The 20,516-nt window shown below is 45.4% G+C and overlaps 1 protein-coding gene across 1 annotated transcript in view; it reads right to left on the bottom strand.

Annotated features, from left to right (window-relative positions):
* Window positions 1-19,752, bottom strand: part of PANX1 (pannexin 1) — a 39,045-nt gene extending 19,293 nt beyond the window's left edge. Inside the window, exon 1 of the mRNA XM_007449645.1 lies at window positions 19,388-19,752. Within this exon, the coding sequence (XP_007449707.1) occupies window positions 19,388-19,568 (181 nt within the window). The 5' untranslated portion in view covers window positions 19,569-19,752. The remainder of the gene's footprint in view (window positions 1-19,387) is intronic.
* Between the last annotated feature and the right edge of the window lie 764 nt (window positions 19,753-20,516).

Consider the following 20,516-nt stretch of genomic DNA (forward strand, 5'->3'; position numbering starts at 1 on the left):
TCTCTCTCTCTCTCTCTCTCTTTCCCTCCCTCCGTCCCTCCTTCCCTCCCTCTCAACTTCATAGAGCACCCTGTATCAAATAAATAACACCTGTCTGAGTGCTTTAAACGTTCCCAAGTACTATGATAAATAGTATCTCAACTAACAGTCAAGTCTCCCTGTCAGATACCACTATCCCAGCTGAGGAAACAGAGTCCCTAATCCACAGTGATCCTCCAGCCTGGGTCCCATGCCCTTTCCACTCCGCTCTGCCACATGTTGGCTGAATGAGAGCACTCTGATTTCTAGGGAGTAGCTTTAAGTGAGATCTGCATCGCCTTTCACAACTGTACAGAAACCAAGAAATAAGTTTTGGCTTTACACCAAGAACAATACCACCACTTCTGTCCAGCTGAGAGTGCAGACAGAGCTGTGGGCTTTCCATATGTGTCTGGCTGGACAGAACGAAAGATCATGGGCAGGAAACATGTGCTCTGGGGGCTCCGTGGCAGCAGCTGCAACATCTGCTAACAAGTGACCCACGTCACAGACATCCCTCCACCCACTCTCCGGGCCCCGGTCTGGAGCCTAGGGCGTGGGTCACCCCTTCTCCTAAGTGTCAGCCCAGCTAAAACCTGTTCCTGTACCACAGACGCAGCTGGTGGAGAACCAGAGGGTAACACACCCTGAGGGGAGACAGGACGGGAGCCAGAGAGGTGGGCCAGCCCAGCAGCTTCTCTGTGGCACGAACACTAGCAAGTGCAAGGCTAGTGCAAGGCTCTCTGTTCCTGGTCCAACCCATCCAGAGGGGCTTTGGCCTCGTTTTGCTGTCCCTCTTTTTTTTTTTTTTTTTTTTTTTTGGTGGTACACGGGCCTCTCACTGTTGTGGCCTCTCCCGTTGCGGAGCACAGGCTCCGGACGCGCAGGCTCAGCGGCCATGGCTCACGGGCCCAGTCGCTCCGCGGCATGTGGGATCTTCCCGGACCGGGGCACGAACCCGTGTCTGCTGCATCGGCAGGCGGACTCTCAACCACTGCGCCACCAGGGAAGCCCCCTCTTTTTTTGATAAGCTTTCTTTTCATTCTTCTCATTATTATCCCCCAGTTGGTTAGGAGGGCCCACATCTGAAAGGCTGTGATTTCTGAGCCAGCCCCTAGCATCTTCTGACAAACATATGCATCCTCCCTCCCCGGGTGCTGTGTGGGAATGTTATCTGCGTTGCTTCTGCATTTAAATGCTACATGCAACTGTGAGGGTAGCGCAGGAATCAGGCTTCCTGAGAAGTTAATGCAACTCACCAAAATCGCAAGTTTAACAACACACCAATAGAAAGATCTAGTTAACTGCCTGGGAGGACATTAGAGGAATTTTCAAACGGAAGAGATTCTAACCTGGTAACCAGCACAGTGAAGAGAGTGAAGGGGCAGCAGAAGCAAGAAAAGGGAACCACCCCTTGCTGTGTACTCTGACCCCATTTTAAAATGGGGAAAGTGAGGATCTTGTGACTAGTGCGTTATAGAGATGGGGTATCAACCCAGGTTTTCATCTTTACCTTCCAAACACGAGGAAGAGGAGGCAAGAAGCACAGGTTATTGAAGAAAGTTGGGTCAGAGAAGGTCAAAAGAGAAGGAGGGAGACAGGAAAGTTTCTTTGAATAAAACATAAGTCCTGGGCTTGCTGTCTCTGGGAGGCAGAAAGGGAACACAGCAGTCATTACTATCGATAGAATATTTTAAAAGTTTGCAGAATGTTTTTATTTTGCAAAACTAAAACTCAGTTCTATTTCACTTTAATGTAAATGATACACACACACACACCACTCACACATATATATACACATACCCAGGGGATCCAGGTAGGTCATAATACAACCTATGAAGCACTGAATTTGAAAGTTCCTGCTATATTTTAAGGTTGCCAGAAAAACTGAAAACAACTGTGTTATAAACTCTCAAGTTCAATGGGAATAATCACATAGAAAGGGACCCTGATTGTGTGGTAGAGAAAGAGATGGGTAGTGGTCAGCGCTTAAAAATAAACATGAAATAGTAACAAGAACTCATAAGGATGAAACAGGCCTGAATCTGTTTCAAGCACCTTCGACACCAACATAAGACCAAATGAAGTCTGTCCCAAAGGATCGCTTCTTGCCATATACTCAGAGAGCCCAACCCGGATAAAATAGAGTAAAATTCCAAGAATCTCAGGACTGCTTCTCTCTCTAAAAAAGAAACAAATTCCTCCCCTTTCACCTCTCCAGGAGACTTCAAACCAACCCCTAGCTTCAAACACAAGCAAATAAATAAAGTCCCCAAATGGTCCATTCTTGCCTTCACTTTTGCTTTGCGGGAACTGACCCCACGGCACAGGTGTTTTAAACCGGTGTGAAAATATATAAGTACTCTCTGTAGCCCAAACTGAAAAAACTGAATTGGAATGATAGTTTTCTTTTCCTTTAAACCAAGTTGATTCACCAGTTCTCTTTTTTCCCACAGCTAAGCCTGGCTTTTAAAGACAACCCAACCAGAGCTAATATCTGCTCCTTGATAAGATGGGCATAATCTAGTGTTTTCTTCCAAATGAGTCCCAAGAAGTCCCCAGATATTTCACTACCCATCCCGAACAATAAACTGTTTGGCATTTCTGCATTAATAGTTTTCTGCTTCTGGGTCTACCAAATTAGACAAAGGCCCATCAGTGCACAATGCTCTCACGTACGGAGGGGAATAACAGCCCGGACCACATGGTCCAGGATTTGTGACTACAGGGCAGAAAGCCAAGGGAACATACAGTCAAGGTGGCGAGCCTCCAATGGAAACTGCTGGGCTCCTTTAATTCAGTCAAGAATGATAGCGTAAACAATATGATATTACACAGCCTGCTAAGTGCAAGAGCAGAAGTGAAAAGGGAGCTAGACAGAGACCGCAGCTTGAAGGAACCACGAGGCCAGCACTAGACCCAGAAGAACAGACCAGACAACTAAGCAGCAGTGTGAAGTGTCGCTTTCCTGAGGTGGAGAATCCAGTCCCTTAGTACATCCAGAACATCTAGACCACACAAAAGAAGAACTTGTATTAATCCAATGTAAAACCTGACAACTGTCCATTGGATAAAGTTTCAATGACCTGGGTACCAGGGAAAAAAGATATGAGAACTTAATGTTCTGGTAAAGATGCAAAAAAAAGTACTCAATGTATTTAAATTTTTTTTTTTTTAATTTTGATCATCTGAGATTAACTAGTTCAAACATACAGAAAATTACAGAAAATAATATAACAGATACCTAGGGGTTTAAAACAATACTGACATTTTGCTTTGTTTACCTCATCATCTCTTTTTTAAAATTAAACATTTTATTTTGAATTATTTTCAGACCTATAGAAAAGTTACAAGAATATTACAACGATATTCAGCTATAAAAAAGAAGGAAATCCTGCAATTTGTGTCAACACGGATGGACCTGGAGGGCATTATGTTTAGTGAAATAAATTAGACAGAGAAAGACAAATACTTCTGATCTTATTTATATGTTTTATCTAATAGAACTGAACTCACTGAGACAGAAAACAGATTGGTAGTTGGCAGAGGCCAGGCATGGTGGGGTGAGGGAAATGGGTAAAGGTGGTCAAAAGGTAAAAACTTCCAGTTATAAGATATATAAATTCTGGGATGTAACGTCAGCACAGTGCCTATAGTTAACCATACCGTATGGTATATTTGAAAGCTAAGCAAGTAGATCTTTAAAGCTCTCATCATAAGAAAAAAATTATAACTATTTGAGGTGATGATATTAATGAAATTTACTGTGGTGATCATTTCACAATAGATACATATATCAATTCATTATGTTGCACACCTTAAACTTATGCAATGTTATGTGTCAATTACAGCTCAATAAAACTGGAAAAAATAAATAAAATTTGTAAATGTATAAAATACAGTATCACCATAAAAATAATATTACAATGAAATACCACATTGTCAACATTCTGCCACACATCCTCCCTTTATACACATGTATGTATAATATATACCTTTTTTCTGAACCACTTGCAGAGATTATGACCCTTTCCTCTCAAAGTGTGTATCTTCTAAAATAAGATATTCTCTTACATAACCCAGTCCAATTACCAAATTAAAAGCAGCAACAAAAAACCGAAAACACTACTGCTATCTATATTCAGATTTCCCGAACTATCCTTTACGGCAATTTTTTTTTCCCCTCTACTCAGGATCCAATCCCGCACCACACACAGTGCATTCAGATGTCATGTCTCTCTAGTCGCTTTATCCTGGGAGGGTTCCACAGCCCTTCTCTGTCATTCAAGACCCTAACGTGTGAGGAGCATTGGCCCTCTGTTTTGTGCGACACCCCTTCATTTGTGTTTGTTCATTGTTTCTCCATGCTCTGATCTGGGTTCTGCATTATTGGCAGGGATCCCAATAAGGGAAGGGTTGTTGGTCATCCACAGGACACCCCTGGAGGCGCCTGACAACAGTTTCCCCCGTGACAGGTAATGTCACCTATGATGGTCACTTGGTTAAGGTGCCTTCTGCCAGGGCTCTGCTGTAAAAGTGCCTTTTTCCCTTGAGAAATAAGTGGTCTATGGGGAGACGACCCTCCTAGACTGTAAGTATTCTGTTCCCCAACAAGCTTTCATCCACTAGTGAATCAAATACTTCAACTGTGGTTGCAAAATGAAGATTTTCCAACTTTATTCTTCCCTCTACATTTATTAGCTGGCATTTTACTATAAAAAGGAACTTCACCTTCCCCACATTTTTTTCTTTTTTAGCATAAACATGGGCTCATGTTGTCTTTTCTTTTTCAATATTTTATAATCCGTTACTTTTATTTATTTTGATGCTTAAATTGTTTCAAACTAGCTCCTGTACCTAATATGTTCCCCTTGGTTTTGAGCACTTCCATACTTCCTGGCACAAAATGTTCTGGGCTTATCTTGTACTTTCCCTGCCCCAGCCCTACAATTGGCCATTTCTCCAACGAACCTTTGGTTCCTTTAGTCAGTAATAAAAAAAAAAAGAAATTTAATAAATTTATTTATTTAATTTTTGGCTGTACTGGGTCCTCGTTGCGCGCGGGCTTTCTCTAGCTGTGGCGAGTGGGGGGTTGCTCTTCGTTGCAGCGTGCAGGCTTCTCATGCAGTGGCTTCTCTTGTTGCGGAGCATGGGCTCTAGGCTCGCTGGCTTCAGTAGTTGCAGCACGCAGGCTCAGTAGTTGTGGCTCATAGGCTCTAGAGCGCAAGCTCAGTAGTTGTGGTGCACGGGCTTAGTTGCTCCGCAGCATGTGGGATCTTCCCGGACCAGGGCTCGAACCCGTGTCCCGTGTCCCCTGCATTGGCAGGCGGATTCTTAACCACTGCACCACCAGGGAAGTCCCGGTAATAAAATTTTAAAACAAAGGTTTGGATGCTAGCTGTGCTCACTGCTACTGAGATGTCATCGCTCCCAGGCCCTTTCAACAGACACAGATAGGAAATCGATTTGTGTGTGTCTGTGTGTGTGTGTGTTTATGATGAGACTCCTTATTCCAATCCAACACCACTGGGATCTTCCTTGTCTTCCCTCATTCCATGTTGTATCCTTCTTTCATTTAGACCATTAGCTCCCAAATACATCAACATAGTTACTCATTGGCTCAATCCTAAAATTTCACACAAAATAATTTCAGAACTTGTAGGGACTTCCTTGGTAGCACAGTCGTTAGGAATCCACCTGCCAATGCAGGGGACACAGGTTCGATCTCTGTTCCGGGAAGATCCCACATGCTGCAGAGCAACTAAGCCCGTGCACCAGGACTACTGAGCCCGCGCGCCACAACTACTGAAGCCCACACGCTCTGGGCCCCGTGTGCTGCAACTACTAAAGCCCGCGCACCTAGAGCCTGTGCTCCACAACAAGAGAAGCTACCGCAAGGAGAAGCCTGTGCACCACAACGAAGAGTAGCACCCCCCGCTGTAACTAGAGAAAGCCCGCATGCAGCAATGAAGACCCAATGCAGCCAAAAATATAAATAAATAATAATAATAATTTCAGAATTTTTAAAGCAAAGACATCTTCTGGTATTCATTTTAAAAGGTTCACTCTGGATGCTATGTCAAAAACTGGCCATTCAGGGTCAAGAACCGAAGCAGAGACCAGTCAGGAATCTATTGCAATAGTCCAAGTGACATAAAAAAGAATGAAATAATGCCATCTGCAGCGACATGGATGGACCTAGAGATTGTCATACTGAGTGAAGTAAGTCAGACAGAGAAAGACAAATATGATACCGCTTATATGTGGAATCTAAAAAAATTTATAAAACAGAAGTAGAGTCACAGATGTAGAAAACAAATTTATGGTTACCAAGGGGGAAGGGGGAAGGGATAAATTGGGAGATTGGGACTGACATATACACACTACTATATATCAAACAGATAACTAATAAGAACCTACTGTATAGTACAGGGAACTCTACTCAGTACTCTGTAATGACCTATATGGGAAGAGAATCTATATATCAAATAGATAACTAATAAGAACCTACTGTATAGTACAGGGAACTCTACTCAATACTCTGTAATGACCTATATGGGAAGAGAATCTATATATCAAATAGATAACTAATAAGAACCTACTGTATAGTACAGGGAACTCTACTCAATACTCTGTAATGACCTATATGGGAAGAGAATCTAAAAAAGAGTGTATATGTGTATATGCATACCTGAGTCACTTTGCTGTATAGCAGAAACTAACACAACATTGTAAATCAATTATACTCTAATAAGAATTAATTTAAAAATAATAAAAATAAAAATAACGATAACACAAATAAAAAAAAAATAGTCCAGATGAGAGAGAGTATGAAGAAATAGTCACAGCACACGTCTGCCCGAAGTCTCTTCCATCACCTCTAGGTCCTAGCCTGGTCCAGGGCAAAGGTTTTGCTTCTATAAAATGAAGATTAACACAAAAGGTAGATGAAAGGTAAAAAGGGAAATTAATACAAACATCTCTGCTATAATACAATTTGTGTATTTAAAAAAAAAAAAAGTAGTATTCTGCAAAATCACTAAAATAGCAGAGCTATGGAGTATATAGGATTGAGGCAGATCACTCAAAGTCTCTGCAGATTTTGTACCTAGAGCACTAATCAAACAGCAACAATCCTGATTAAAAACACAGTAGTGTGATGGAGGGTGTGTAAGAAAGGCTGCTGAGGTATGCACCCAAGTAAAAAAGTGAAACACACAAAGACCAGACAGAACCGTCTGATAGCACCTCCAAAACAGGGCATTTGACCATGTGCTGCCAAGAGGAAGAGCATGGGGTTAATGGGCATCATGTGCGCCATATTCCTCTGAAGCTTGCTTCATCCAGATCTTCCTTGGTGGCACAAATCACTCACATGCTGGAAAAAAAGGATATGAACCAATGTGACTCACACATGACACTGGTATTTCCTATATGCTAATCACATATAAGCTACTTTCCATCACAGAATCACCAAGAACAGATGTCATTTACTAAATACTATGAGTAGATAGGAATTAGATGCTCTCACTCAATTGAATAAAAGAACCTGTGAACTAGTTATCATTTAGTGTCATTTGTCAGATGAGGAAACAGAGGGGTTAAGCAACTTCCAGAGGCAGACAGCTAATACTTGGTGTAGGTTCCATACAGTCCCAAGTGTGTGGCCCTCCTCTTTCCCCAATATGATGACACCCTGAGAACAAGTGACCAGGGGAAAGAGAAGGTGGGGGCGGGGCAGAGTGGGGAAGGACAGGCGCTGTGGACAGCAAGGCCAGCCAGTAACACAAGCAGAGCAGGAAAGGGCCAGAGGCCTAATTTGTGTGAAACAACATGGAAGTCCAGTTAGGTGTGGGGAAGGGATTTTAGCCTAAAGGGAAAAAACTAGGTACATCTGTAAGAAGAGGTTCTAGAATCTTTATTTCCTGAATATTGCTTTAAGATCCCATTATATCCAATAGTTATTAAGTTTTCTCTTTTACTTGCTAGTAAGTTACTTAACCTCTCTGAACCTAATATTTCTTGTTTGCAAAACCTCATAGAATTCCTATAAAGATTAATGAAATATCTGCCACAGTGCAAGCAGATATTAAGAACTCAATAAATGGTAGCTGTTTTTACTTCTATGCATCGGGCGTACCATGGTAAGCACTGGAGATACAAAGATGTACTGTTCCTTTGTCACATCCTGTATTATTTTCTTCAGTGCATTTATAATTATTTGAATTTCACCGTTCTTACTGGTTTACCTGTTTGTCTTACCTTCTATAAGTCTTGAACATACGCAACGTGAAAGCAGGCCTTGGGTAATCGGGATTTGAGATTTAACGGGGCCCCAGCCTGGAACTAGACCCAACTTTGTTAAGTCCTTTTGTATCACCTCTCCCTCAAAGTTGCCTTTTAAGAGCTAGATTTTGTAGTTCCTGCAACAAAGAAATCCTATTGTGCTGTAGAAGGCCTTGAGTGTCTAAGTTTGGTATTTAATGCCACAGAGCCTTTGTGCCAGCAGCATACCAAAAAAAGCCACGGACCTTGCCCTCCCCAAGGGCTGTTCCTTCTGTTTCTCTTATGGTACAACAGAGCACGGCTGTTCTCCCGAAGGTGTGCAGACCTCGATGGCGTTGCGCTCCACCCAAGAAACATTTATTGGGCATATGGTACCATGGGGGATTCAAAGACAAAGAAAGCGTGGTCCCTGTCCTCCAAGAGCTTGCGGTCCAGGAGGAGGCCAAGAATATGAACCACTCATGATAACAAATAAAAAAAAAATGGCATAAGGTAATGGCTGAGCCATGGCAGACGCTCATACTTGGAGGGAGGAGGAGAAAACCCAGGCTGGGAAAGAGCATGAGGAAGGCTCTGAGTCTTTAAAGTTCACCGCATACTACGAAGGGGAGCACAGCACTGTGCCTGGAACAGAGTCCAGCTGGGAATCAGATAAAGGACGTCCTGGGATGACATGCTGCGAAGTCTAGACTGGATGCTATGATAATGGCAAGGAGGTCTGGCAGGACGGGTGCAGGGACTGTGTTTTAATATCCTTAGGGCTGTAATTCACGCACCCATGGTCCTGATGCCCTGCTGAGGCTGCAGTGCTGAACTGGGGATGGGGCTGGCCATGATTCTAACAGAGAAGGCACCCTCCCCAGCCAGAAAGCAAGGAGTGGGGAAGATGGTCCCGAGAGTGGGGAGGATGATCCCGTGGCAGCAGGGCCAAGACCCAGAACAAACTAGTAGCTTCTGTGCTGGGTACAAGCTCGTTCTGCTTTCAGTGCACTGTTCCTCATGCGCAGGACAGGGAGGGGGCAGAGGACACAGCAGCGCCTGAGAATTCAGGCTTCAGAATCGAAGCTGCAGTCCAGCTCTGCTCTGTGTGCCCTTGAGCACGTTACCTGGCCTCTATTGGCCTCAGTTCCTCATCTGTCAGAGTCATACAGTACTGGGGCGTGTTTAGCAGCTAACCTTTACTGAAAGTTTACCATGTCCCAGATATGGTTCTAGGGCTCACGTGTGTTAATGCTTATAATTCTCACCACCCTGTGAGACAGGTTTTACTATTACCCCATTTATTGATGAGGAAACTGAGGCACAGAGAAATTATGTAACTTGCCTAACGTCTCACAGTGTATGTGTGATGCACCAGGATTGGAACCCAGGCAGTCTGTCTAAAAACTCACATCTTAACCCATATTCCACAGTCTCCCCAGAATTAAAATATACACCTGTTTTGAAGAATTTCTGCTGGGAAAAATATCATGCTAAAAGGACCTAGCACACAGGCAGTGTCAATATATGGTGGCTTCATGTGATAAAGGACTGTTATTCAAAATATACAAAGAATTCCTTGGACATAGAAGATGTGGTGTATATATACATCATAGAATATTACGCAGCCATAGAAAAGAATGAAATGTCATTTGCAGCAACATGGATGGACCTAGAGATTACCATACTAAGTGAAGTAAGTCAGACAGAGCAAGACAAATTTCATATAATATCACTTACATGTGGAATCTAAAAAAATGATACAAATGAACTTATCTATAAAACAGAAACAGACTCATACACAGAGAAAACAAACTTATGGTTACCAAAGGGGAGCACGGTGGGGTGGGGGGGAGGATAAATTAGGAGTTTGGGATTAGCACATACAAACTACTATATATATAACAGATAAACAACAAGGTCCTCCTGTATATTCAATATCTTGTAGTAAATTATAATGGAAAAGAATCTGAAAAAGAACATAAATATATATCTGAATCACTTTGCTGTGCACCAGAAACTAACACAACATTGTAAATCAACTATACCTCAAATAAAAAATACATATACAAAAAATTCTTAAAACTCAACAATAAGAAGCAAACAACTCAAAACATGGGCCAAAGACCTTAACAGACACCTCACCCAAGAAGGTATGCAGATAGAAAATAAGCACATGGAACAACAAGAAACCACTACACACCTATTAGAAGGGCCAAAATCTGGAACACGGACAACACCAAGTGCTGGCAAGGATGTGGACCAATAGGAACTTGCATTAACTGCTGGTCAGACTGCAAAATAGTACAGCCACTTTGGAAGACAGTTTGGCAGCTTCTTACAAAACCGAACATACTTTTACAGCAAACGTACTCCTTGGTATTTACCCAAAGGACCTGAAAACTCATGTGCACACAAAAACCTGCCCATGGATGTTTATTACAGCTTTGTTCTTAACTGCCAAAACTTGGAAGCAACCAAAGACGTCCTTTAGTAGGTGAATGGAAAAATAAACTGTGGTACATCCAGACAATGGAATATTATTCAGTGTTAAAAAGAAACAGCTACCAAGCCATGAAAAGACATGGAGGAATCTTAAATGCATGTTACTAAGTGAAAGAAGCCACTCTGAAAAGGCTACGTACTGCATGATTCCACCTGTATGATATTGTAGAAAAGGCAAAACCATAGAGACTGTAAAAAATCCAGTGGTTGCCAAGCGTTATACAGGTGAGGGTTGAATAGGTAGAGCACAGAGGATTTTGAGGGCAGTGAAAATACTCCATATGATACCATAATGATGGATAATTATACACTTTTCCAAACCCACAGAATGTACGACTCTGGTGGGAAATGTTGGTAACAGAGAAGGCTGTGCATGTGTGGGAGCAGGGAGTATATAGCAAATCTCTGTACCTTCCCCTCAATTTTGCTGTGAAACTAAAACTGCTCTAAAAAAGTAAAGCCTTAATGAAAACGTAAGCGTGTGTGTGTGCACATACACACAGCAGCTATTAACATTGCTCCTAAGGACAGCAGGGGAAGGAAGGCATTAGAAGCAACTGCCTAAGTGCAGAGGTGAGAGGCAACATTTCCCTCTGGACACCAACCCCTCTGGCTGGTCACCTGCAGGGCCCCGGCCAGGCCCTTCCAGAGCTGCAGCTTCTCCCAGGCCCTCAGCGGACAGGGCTTCCTGCTGTGCCAGGTGATGAGAGCCGGCTGCTGGGGTCTACCCTGGACCAGGCTTCCGCATGGACCCGGCCCACCCCTTCTAGGCACAGCCTTCCTGACAGTCCACTGCTCCAGGCCGGGCTTCCACGAGACCGTGGAGCCCCAGAGCAGAACCGCTGAATGCGGCCAGCTTGGGGCCTTCCCAAATCAGCTCCAACATCCCAGAACAACGGGGAGGTATCGGGTGTGCCCGCAGAGCTCCCAGCAATGGCTCCCGATAAACTTTTATAAACTATCTGCCCCATACAAAGCACCACGGTGGAGTCCAAGATACATATAACAGTCCCTGGCCTCCAAGTGCACAGAGTTAGTAAGCCTTAACTTAACCGTGACAGCCCCTAACTAGTCTCTCCACATCTCCATTCCCGTCTCCACAAAGTATCTGGGGTGAGATTTTCAAATGTGTATCTGATTATGTCATTTATAACTAAAAGCCCTCCGACTGCTCTGGATAAACCCTAAAATCCAATCGGCTGTTCCTTTCTGGTAAGCGAGAAGTGCCGGAAGAGTGTTCCTTCAATTCTCCAAAGTGCATCATTTTTCTGTTCTGGAATTCAGTTCGAGGTGTGCAAAACAGAAACACGGAGAACATTAGGGCTTAGAATGTTTACAGAGACTCAAAAGGAATAAAGTCTTATTAGGACGAAGGTCAAGTCCATCAGCCCCTGGACTCTCCTCTCTCCAAGGAACACAGGGGAAGGGAAGGTGGGCAAGTCACAGTTACGGTCACCCAGGCTCATCCGAACTGAGCCTCCAGTGCCTGTCTGAATAGCCCCTGAATCTGCATGATCCCTGGAGAGAAGCGTGAGGCCTCCGTCTCAGCTTTGTTGGCTGCAAATTACCTTCAGATTGTAGAAGCTTATGTCACTAGCCTGAGTCAACCAACATGTACTGAATACAAACCATGTGTCAGGCTCTTTCCATGTATTATCTTGTTTAACAGCATCATTATCTGTTGTGCAAAAGAAAACCTGATCAGAGAGGAGAGGTGAACCTTGCCAAGAAAGGGTACAGCTGAATAAGCACTTCTCTCTCTGAAAAGTCACCTTTCCACACTGCAGTGACTATGCTTTTTGAAAACTTTGAGAACCCACATTTGATCATCAAATGTGGAGTAGATGTTAATATTAAAAAAAGATTTTGTAAAGACATCTTTCTATTTCCTAAAAAATGGTATTTGCTGATTTTGCTATTTAATTAAATTTAAACAGGAAACAGAGGGGTCAGAAGGGAAACAACTTATTTTTTTAACCTTTTAGCTTAAAAAAAAAAAAGATAAAAAGAGACTGTGGAAGGGTAGAGGAGGGAGGGAAATATTTTATAAGCTAATGATAACCAGCTGAGACCTGACAGTCTCTAGGATCAAATACTCCAGGCCAAAAGGCAATGGTAATTAGCCTGGAGGCAATGAGCAGCCTCTAGAAACTGCCAAGTGTCAGACAAAGAGCCCAGAACTATGTTTTGTGAAATCCCAGTGCATACTGGGAACCACAGGCTGAAACAGTGAGATGCCATTTCTTTCTTTTTTTTAATCAGACAAAATAGACCTTTTTAATGTGTAGTTTTAAAATTTTCTTTGAATTTTTCTTTTTAATCAAAGTCACGGTGATGTACAAGATGCCATTTCCATCACGAGAATGGCAAACTGAAAACTCTGAAAATATTGAGTAGCAGTAAAGAAGTGAGGAAAGGGCTGCTCCCTACATGCTGACAGGAGTGTAAACCGTGTTCTGAAGGGCAGCTGGAATTGCCTTTTGAACGTGAAACGTGCACACCTCGTGTGCTTCTAACTGCAAACGTCACTCTCCAGTTTGACCCCAGAGAATGGTTCTCAAAGGGGGATCCGGAAACTGAGACTCTTCCAAGAGGTTCATGATGTGAACCCTCTTTTCACAATATTATTAAGTTGTTATCTGCCTTCTCATTCTCATTCTCTTGTGAGTATGTACAGTAGGGTTTCCAGAGGCTACTGACGTGGGATATCACTGCACAATGAATGAGCAGCTGATAGGACCAGGCAGTGGTCTTCTACTGAGTCAGGCATTAAGGAGACTTGCAAAATCGGAAAACAATGCCACTCTTCTTTGATTTTGCAATTAGATTTATATAATTTGTTGAAATACTGAGATCTTTATAGCTTAGAGGTTTATGTTCAGAAGTGTTCCTCACAATGCTATTTATATTAGCAAAAAAATCTGTAAATGGGTTCAGTTTCAATACACCTATTCGACATTTAATTTGGTAGCCAACAAAAAGCAAGTTTATAAGATTTAAGAATGAGGCAAAATGACCCGAAATGGAGTTTGGTTTCTAAAAAGTAGAATACAAGTTGTCAGCTATGTATACATAATAAAGTCTGGGAGAAAACCCACATTTCATAAAGTCTGGGGGAAAACACACATGCTAACACATATATATGGAATTTAAGAAAAAAAAATGTCATGAAGAACCTAGGGGTAAGACAGGAATAAAGACACAGACCTACTGGAGAGAATGGACTTGAGGATATGGGGAGGGGGAAGGGTAAGCTGTGACAAAGTGAGAGAATGCCATGGACATATATGCACTGCCAAATGTAAAATAGATAGCTAGTGGGAAGCAGCCACTAGCTGCTACATTTCCCATATTTTCTACAGTGAGCCATATCTTTTTAATCAGATAAATATACACACACACAAATGGCTTTTGAGAAAAAGGAGTGCAAGCTTTAGAGAGGATGAATAAATAAATGAGAAGAATCTCCCTTTGCTGCCATACACCTTGAGCCCCACACAGAGGCAGGCTCACCTCGGTGCCTTCTCCCCTGGAAACCAGTGGCCCCAGTTGCCCTCGGTAACCCCAAAGCACGCAGCTGTATCCAACTCACTCAGCCAGGGCACGATGCTCCCAAACTGCCTCCCCTCCCCGACTCTGGACTAAACTCACTGCCTCAGTTAGGGGTTTGAGAAGAAAGCAATGTGCAGAGGAAGGGTGGGTGTTTGCATGGCTTTGCAAAGGATGTTGCTAATCCAAACCCAGAATCTGCAAAGATTTCAAGACATATGTTCAGTTTCTGCTAAGGGTGGGAGTTTCATCTATTTCGAAATAATAGGGTTTTTCCCACAACTTCATTTTCTTTTCTTTTTTTCTGTGGGGTGGGGGGAAGAGAAAGGGATTGGTAAATAATTAAAAATAGATCTTCTAATTCACTGGGTCTTTCAAAGTCAGGCAACAGTGTACACTGAAACAGAACAAATGCTATTTGGGTAAATTCTAGTATATTTTTAAAATCGACCTCATCGTTACTAAATGTTTGCTTATTATCTGTCAGTTCACATGCTACGCTCTATTACTGTTATTCTAGTCAGCTCCAATGACATTATACAGAGTTTTCAAATATTTTTGATGGTACTTTTTTTAACACGAACTCTTTCAAGATACATAAAATCCCATCTTATAGACAACAGAATAACTAACACTCAGGATCCCAAAATGCTAAAATCCTACTGCTATCCTTGATGATTCCATTCATTTACACACTCTATTGAATGCCTACTATGTATCAAGTTTTGTGGTGGAGGCTATGAACAGAGCGGTCAACCCGACAGAGAACAGATGGTCCCTGTCCCTGATGAACTTACAGGCCGGTGGCGAGACAGTATTCAACAAATAATTATGCAAATAATTACCTAACGGCAACTTGTGATAAGCGCTTGGAAGGAAATGTAGTGTGCTACCAGGACACATCAGAAAGCCCACGGCAAGTTGCCGTCTTACCCCTGAAAGAGGCTATTTCTTTCTTAAAACCAGGAGCACATCAAAATCCCTCTTCCACTCGTCTGACAGCATCACATTCAGAGGCAGCTGGAGGTGGAGGGTATACAAAGCAGCATTTTCTTCTCCTTACTTGAAATAAGAACTCAGGAATGCAAAACTATCCTGGAAAATGACTTCATCCTTCTGGAACCGATACTGGTCTCTTCTCCTTTCCTTTCAATGCTGGGAGGAGGGGAGTAGTTACAAAGATTTATGTACCAACAAGCCTGATGTGTAATGGTGGAAAATTCGGAAGAACCTAAATGTACATCACGAGGGGAGTGCCTGGTTGAACTATGATGGGAACATTCCACGCTATGGAAGATCTGTCTGCCTATTAAAAAACAGTGAGGTGGGCTTCCCTGGTGGCGCAGTGGTTGAGAGTCCACCTGCCGATGCAGGGGACACGGGTTCGTGCCCCGGTCCGGGAAGATCCCACATGCTGCGGAGCGGCTGGGCCCGTGAGCCATGGCCGCTGAGCCTGCGGGTCCGGAGCCTGTGCTCCGCAAAGGGAGAGGCCACAACAGTGAGAGGCCCGCGTACCGCAAAAACAACAACAACAACAAAAAACAGTGAGGTGACACCTCTGTACTGACACAGAAGGCTTTCCGCACCTTTCCACACAGTATGCTTTCCATACTAAGCAGGAAAATGCAAACCACTAAGATGTGACGCAGTTTGGTTAAAAAAATGTGTATACGTTATATGAATGCAGAGAAAGGGGATTTTACGTCTCTCCAAAGTGTCCACGGTGTTCACCTCTACACATAGTAAAGGCGGTTTATGAATCCTTTACCATGAGAAGGTATTTAGGTACTATCTGTACAATAATACCAAAAAAAAAAAATTATCAAAGAAAAACATGTATGTATCAGTAGCCTCTCTGGATAGCAGGCATCTTTCTGGAAAGGGACCAGGAGGCTCCCTTGGTGCTTTGGCTTTAAATGTGAGCTGAGGATGTGTTTTGGGACCTTTGCCCTGAGACCCTAAGTATTAGCCCATTCTTATAGATACCCCTGAAAAGAAGAATCAGCTTTGCCACCTGGTACATGCTAAAGGGCAGCCTGAACACATTTCCAAAGATGTGCCTACAGCAGCCATGACAGAGCAGATGACTTAAGCCACCTGGCTGCTGACTCAGTTGGAGGAAACACGATGGGAGCCGGGAACTAACAGCATTGGAAGCAGCTGCAGCTCTCTCTGTCCCCTGGCTCACTGGGGCTGGCCCAGCGCCTGCCCTGTAATGACAGCAGCAGAGCAGAGCTAACCCTAAGGGACCAAGTCCCTCTGTCCAGAACTACAGTTGCCTGCTGGGAGGGCAGCAGGGAGAGAAGGCTCCCTGGGCGGACCAGACACCCTTCCCCAGGGGTCCAGTGGCTGCCCCTGCTGCTCATCTGGTCCAGCCACACTGGCACTGGGCATGAAGCATCCTGGTGGGAGATAGGAGCTCTGCTCTCCCAGCATCTCCTAAGACACCAGGCTAGGGCACCAGAGAGTCAAAGCAGTCCCTGAGGGAGGACATCTCGGTCCCACGTCCTGAGTAGCCCTAAGCCAAGGGTACTGCAGACCCATCAAAAGATCCCAAGAACAAGAATCCCATTCAGAGTCTGGTCTGTTGAAAAGTAGCACACTTAGGGAATTAGTTTCTTCAACAATTTAGATAAATACTCCTAGAAATTCAGAGTTTGAAGGCCATGTAGCCTAATTATGCTTGTATTCTACACAGAGTTGTCACTCAGCTATTTCCTAAACTAACTCACTAACTCTCTCTCGATATAGATACAGATATAGATATACCTCCAGGTGAAAGGAGCTGCACCTCTAGAGGCATCTGGGGACAGGTGTGGTAGAAATGAAGGTCCTTCTGTGGCACAGAACTCTGACCCCCTGCACCTACCATATGGCGACATTCATGTGTTCTATGGAGCCATATGGAATGACACTCATCCACCTTCCACTGAACCTTTCAACATTTCAAGCACAGATTCTTCCTTGCCATAAAAATACTGCGAAAGGAAATTACTGCAAAAGGAAATTTGAGGTCCTTGCAATACAACCTATGCTTATAAGTCAAGTGGGGCAACTGAACGGGGTTCATCATGAACAGTAACCAGCCCTCCCTCCTGGCATCAGATGGCACCCTCCTCCAGGGTCCATGTCTCCCTGACTCCTGGGTCCTCAGTGCCCAGCACTGGGTCCAGCCCACAGCTGGTACTCAAGAATCATTTGCTGAAGGGAAAGATTATCTCCAGGACCCATATGCTACTTGGTGGTTTTCCTTCCAACAGGAAGCCTCAACTCCCGGCCATCTGGAAGGCGGAGGGAAAGCCCTGACTATCTATGCCTGCCCAATGACAAGGAAAACTGAAAACTACCTTCCAAAATGAATTTGGCGGCTTCCTGCCAAGTTGAACAACTTGGTGGTGTGGAGCACACAATCAAGCTCACTGTAACCTTTCTCTAACCAACTCTTCCCTCAACTTCACCATTTCCATCAATATTCTCCAGTCACCCAGGCCTGCAGCCTTTCTGATATCTCTGATCAGTCTCGGCCCTTTGTGGCCGATGAAAAGCTAGGGGCCCAAGAGTGGATTATTACTCCTTGATCTTGGAAATCTCCCATCCTTTCTAGTCTTGGCGCCCACCCTCGCACAAGACCTCAACTGATGCCTCATCTTTAGGACATCCTCCCTAGCTCCAACTCCCCTCCTTCACAGACCCTACATGTACCCTCAGGCTATTACTTATTAAGGGCTGTTTTCAACCAGTCCAGCCTCTGCTCAAATAATAACTTTGCACTTTTTATTTATTTATTTATTTATTTTGCAGTACGTGGGCCTCTCACTGTTGTGGCCTCTCCCGTTGCGGAGCACAGGCTCCGGACGCGCAGGCTCAGCAGCCATGGCTCACGGGCCCAGCTGCTCCGCAGCATGTGGGATCTTCCCAGACCGGGGCACGAACCCGTGTCCCCTGCATCGGCAGGCGGACTCTCAACCACTGCGCCACCAGGGAAGCCCAACTTTGCACTTTTTAAACCATCAAGTCTGTACTCCTCTGTTCTCACTAGTCCAGGCCCTTATTCACTCTCATATTCCAGGAACCCTGACTAATCCTCCTGCCTCAGTTAGGGCACTCCTCGCTGTTTCTCTCGTTCCAGGAACACGTACCATCCTCTGACATCCCAAAATCTTGGCAAAGGTCTCACCTCTGCTTATCCAAATCCCACCCACGGGCAGGGGCTCAGGGCCAGCCCAATCTTTCACATAAGCTTTCCCCATTGTCCAGCCCCACCGGCCTCCTTCCCCACAGATCTGTGTCTAGCCTCATACACGGCCTTCCTCTTGACTCATAAACACTCTCTTCTGCACTCAAAGTCAGAAGAGATGATGAGGAAGACCAGCTGCTTATTAGCCACGTGATCCTGACCAAACCACCAGACTCTCAGAATCTCACAGAACTGTTATTAGGATAAGGGAGAATTTACAAGAAGGGGACTCGTTCATCTCACACTCAAAATAAGGCCGTCCAGGTAGAGGATTTGGGTATCCCTTCTAATATTAACTGGCCAAGAGCAGTTATTTCCCATCATTCACAACCCTGCAGAGCTAAAGTCTCAGTACACATCAACTAAATGTAAGATAAGGGAGAAAGCACTTTTCATGGGCTACTTTTCTTCACGTCCTCCGATTAGCCACTCGGGAGATTCTCTGATACAAATTTTGGGTGACCGCAGAAATGTGTGGGAGGGAAAAGAGAGGCAAATCTGGTGACAACGGCGCCGGTCTTAAGAGTGGGCCTTGAACACTAAGCCAGAGCCGGGATCAGTGGGCAGCAGGGAACAGAAATGGGTAGCAGGGATGCGAGAAGGGTCCACAGCAGTGGGGGGCGGGAGAGGGAGCACGCGAACAAAGAATGCTTCGGCTCATCAACTCGGGCTACCTTCCTTCCCAACGTTCACGCCCATGACAACGGCGGGTACCGCCAGGGACGCGCGGTAAAATCACTTCTCGCCAGAGACCCGGGCACCGCTGATAACGCCTGCCCAGCCCGCCCCGGTGCCGCTGTCCCCGGGCCTTACCAATCGAGATTTCCTGTGCGAAGGCCAGCGAGATGAGCAGCAGCGGCAACCCCACGGCGATGCACGTGACCATCTTGTCCACGGCCAGCTCCAGCCGCAGCCCCTTGAACTTGGGCTCCGAGGGCTCCTTCAGCAAAAAGTCTGAGAAGACGTACTCGGTGGCCAGGTGAGCAATGGCCATGGCTGCGGCGCACAGGGCTGGGCCAGGAAGGCTCGCAAGGGCAGGCCCGGGTACCGCCGGCGTCGGGAGGGCGGCGCGGCGCCTTCACCCGGTCACAGACCGGGCCCGCGGCTTTCGCTTTCCCTTTGCCGGCTCCCCGTTTGCTTCCACATCCCACGGGTCTTTGTGTCTCGAGGCGCCGCAGTTGTCTTCTCTGGGGGCCTGGCCTGGCGGGTTCCGGGACTGCTTCGGGCGCACGGGATCGCGCCTGCTCCTCCGCCGCGGGCCTGGGGCAGAGCCGCACCCGCAGGTCCCCGGGATGCGCGCGCCCGAGGGCGCGAGACTCAACCGCGGAACAAAGCGCTAGCCTCGCCGCGGCTCTGCCGCTGCGCCCTGGCGACTTGGAGTTTCCGGAAGCTGAGGCGACGCGGGGCGGGTGGGCGCGGCAGCATCCCGCGACCCTGGGATCCACCCCCAGCAAAGGGAGGTTCCCGGCGATCGGTACCTCGTCAAATGCTCGCGCCTCTCCCAACCTCATTCTCTCCACTTCCTGGCACCCGGGATTTTTGAAATCATTTCTGAAAGCGACCTGTTACCCTGTGGACAGGATGGCCCCCTTTTACGCCTCACCCCCAACATTTCTACGTGGCAGAATCAGGTTGAAAGGAGGTGCGAACGCTTCGAAGAGCAACAGGGCCCTGAGAGGCTATCGAGCGGGTTAGACCAAGCCGGTGCGGAAGAGGGAACGCGGGACTCTCCCAGAAGCACTGCGGGGACTGGGAGGTGCGGGATCGGTGGTGGTGAGCCCTGCGTCTGACTAGGTCTCAGGTGTCTGTGCTTAGCCTCCAGCTTTCCCCGTGGGAGCCTCGGTCTGGGAGCCAGCAGTGGGTGTCTGCGGGAAGCAGGTGTTGGGGGAGAGCTACTTCTGAACCGCTTTCAGGTAGTGGATGCTGACAAAGCAGCAAGAAG

The sequence above is a fragment of the Lipotes vexillifer genome, unplaced genomic scaffold, assembly GCF_000442215.2.
Source record: "Lipotes vexillifer unplaced genomic scaffold, Lipotes_vexillifer_v1.1 scaffold536, whole genome shotgun sequence".
NCBI classification, from domain to species: Eukaryota; Metazoa; Chordata; class Mammalia; order Artiodactyla; family Lipotidae; genus Lipotes; species Lipotes vexillifer.